The 941-nt window shown below is 67.8% G+C and overlaps 1 protein-coding gene across 1 annotated transcript; it reads left to right on the forward strand.

Annotated features, from left to right (window-relative positions):
- The first annotated feature begins 6 nt into the window (after positions 1–6).
- On the forward strand, positions 7–623 carry LOC147084833 (voltage-dependent calcium channel gamma-2 subunit-like). The gene has a single exon (XM_085979342.1). The coding sequence runs from the start codon at positions 36–38 to the stop codon at positions 621–623; it is 588 nt and encodes a 195-aa protein (XP_085835468.1). The 5' UTR covers positions 7–35.
- Positions 624–941: the final 318 nt, after the last annotated feature.

The following is a 941-nucleotide window of genomic DNA, read 5'->3' on the forward strand; positions in this document are numbered from 1 at the left end:
GCTGGTCTTTCTACTTCGGCGGGCTGTCCTTCATCATGGCCGAGATGGTGGGCGTGTTGGCCGTCAACATCTACATCGAGAAGAACAAGGAGGCGCGCTCCAAGTCGCGCACCGAGCTGATCAAGAACCCCCCCGCCGTCCTCCGGCTGCCCAGCTATCGCTTCGGCTACCGCCGGCGGTCCCGGTCCAGCTCGCGCTCCAGCGAGCCCTCCCGCTCCCGCGAGGCCTCGCCCCAGGGCCAGGGCCCCCCTCCGCCACCTCACCCCCTGCCCGCCGCCGCCTCCACCCCGCTGGCCTCCTCCTCCTCGGCGGCCGAGATCTCCATGTACACCCTGTCCCGCGACCCCTCCAAAGGCACGCTGGCCACCCTACTGAACTGCGAGCGCGACCCGGGCTTCCTGCAGCTGCACAACTGCCTGGCCAAGAGCGAGGGGGGCAAGGAGGGCGCCAACAGCAACACGCTGAACCGCAAGACCACCCCCGGTGTGAGGGAGGGGCGGGGAGAGGGGAGAGGGGGAGGGGAGGAGAGGAGGGGAGAGGATGGGAGGGTAGAGGAGAGGAGGGGGAGGGGAGAGGAGGGATGCAACAGCAACACGCTGAACCGCAAGACCACCCCGGTGTGAGGGGAGGGGCGGGGAGAGGGGGAGGAGAGGATAGGAGAGAGGAGAGGAGGGGAGAGGAGGGGAGAGGAGGGATCCAACAGCAACACGCTGAACGGCAAGACCACCCCGGTGTGAGGGAGGGGCGGGGGAGAGGGGAGGAGAGGATAGGAGAGAGGAGAGGAGGGGAGAGGAGGGGAGAGGAGGGATCCAACAGCAACACGCTGAACGGCAAGACCACCCCGGTGTGAGGGAGGGGCGGGGAGAGGGGAGGAGAGGATAGGAGAGAGGAGAGGAGGGGGAGAGGAGGGGAGAGGAGGGATCCAACAGCAACACGCTGAA

This window comes from Somniosus microcephalus, unplaced genomic scaffold (genome assembly GCF_052327205.1).
Source record: "Somniosus microcephalus isolate GS21.2 unplaced genomic scaffold, FLI_Smic_1.0 unresolved_chr9, whole genome shotgun sequence".
Lineage (NCBI taxonomy): Eukaryota > Metazoa > Chordata > Chondrichthyes > Squaliformes > Somniosidae > Somniosus > Somniosus microcephalus.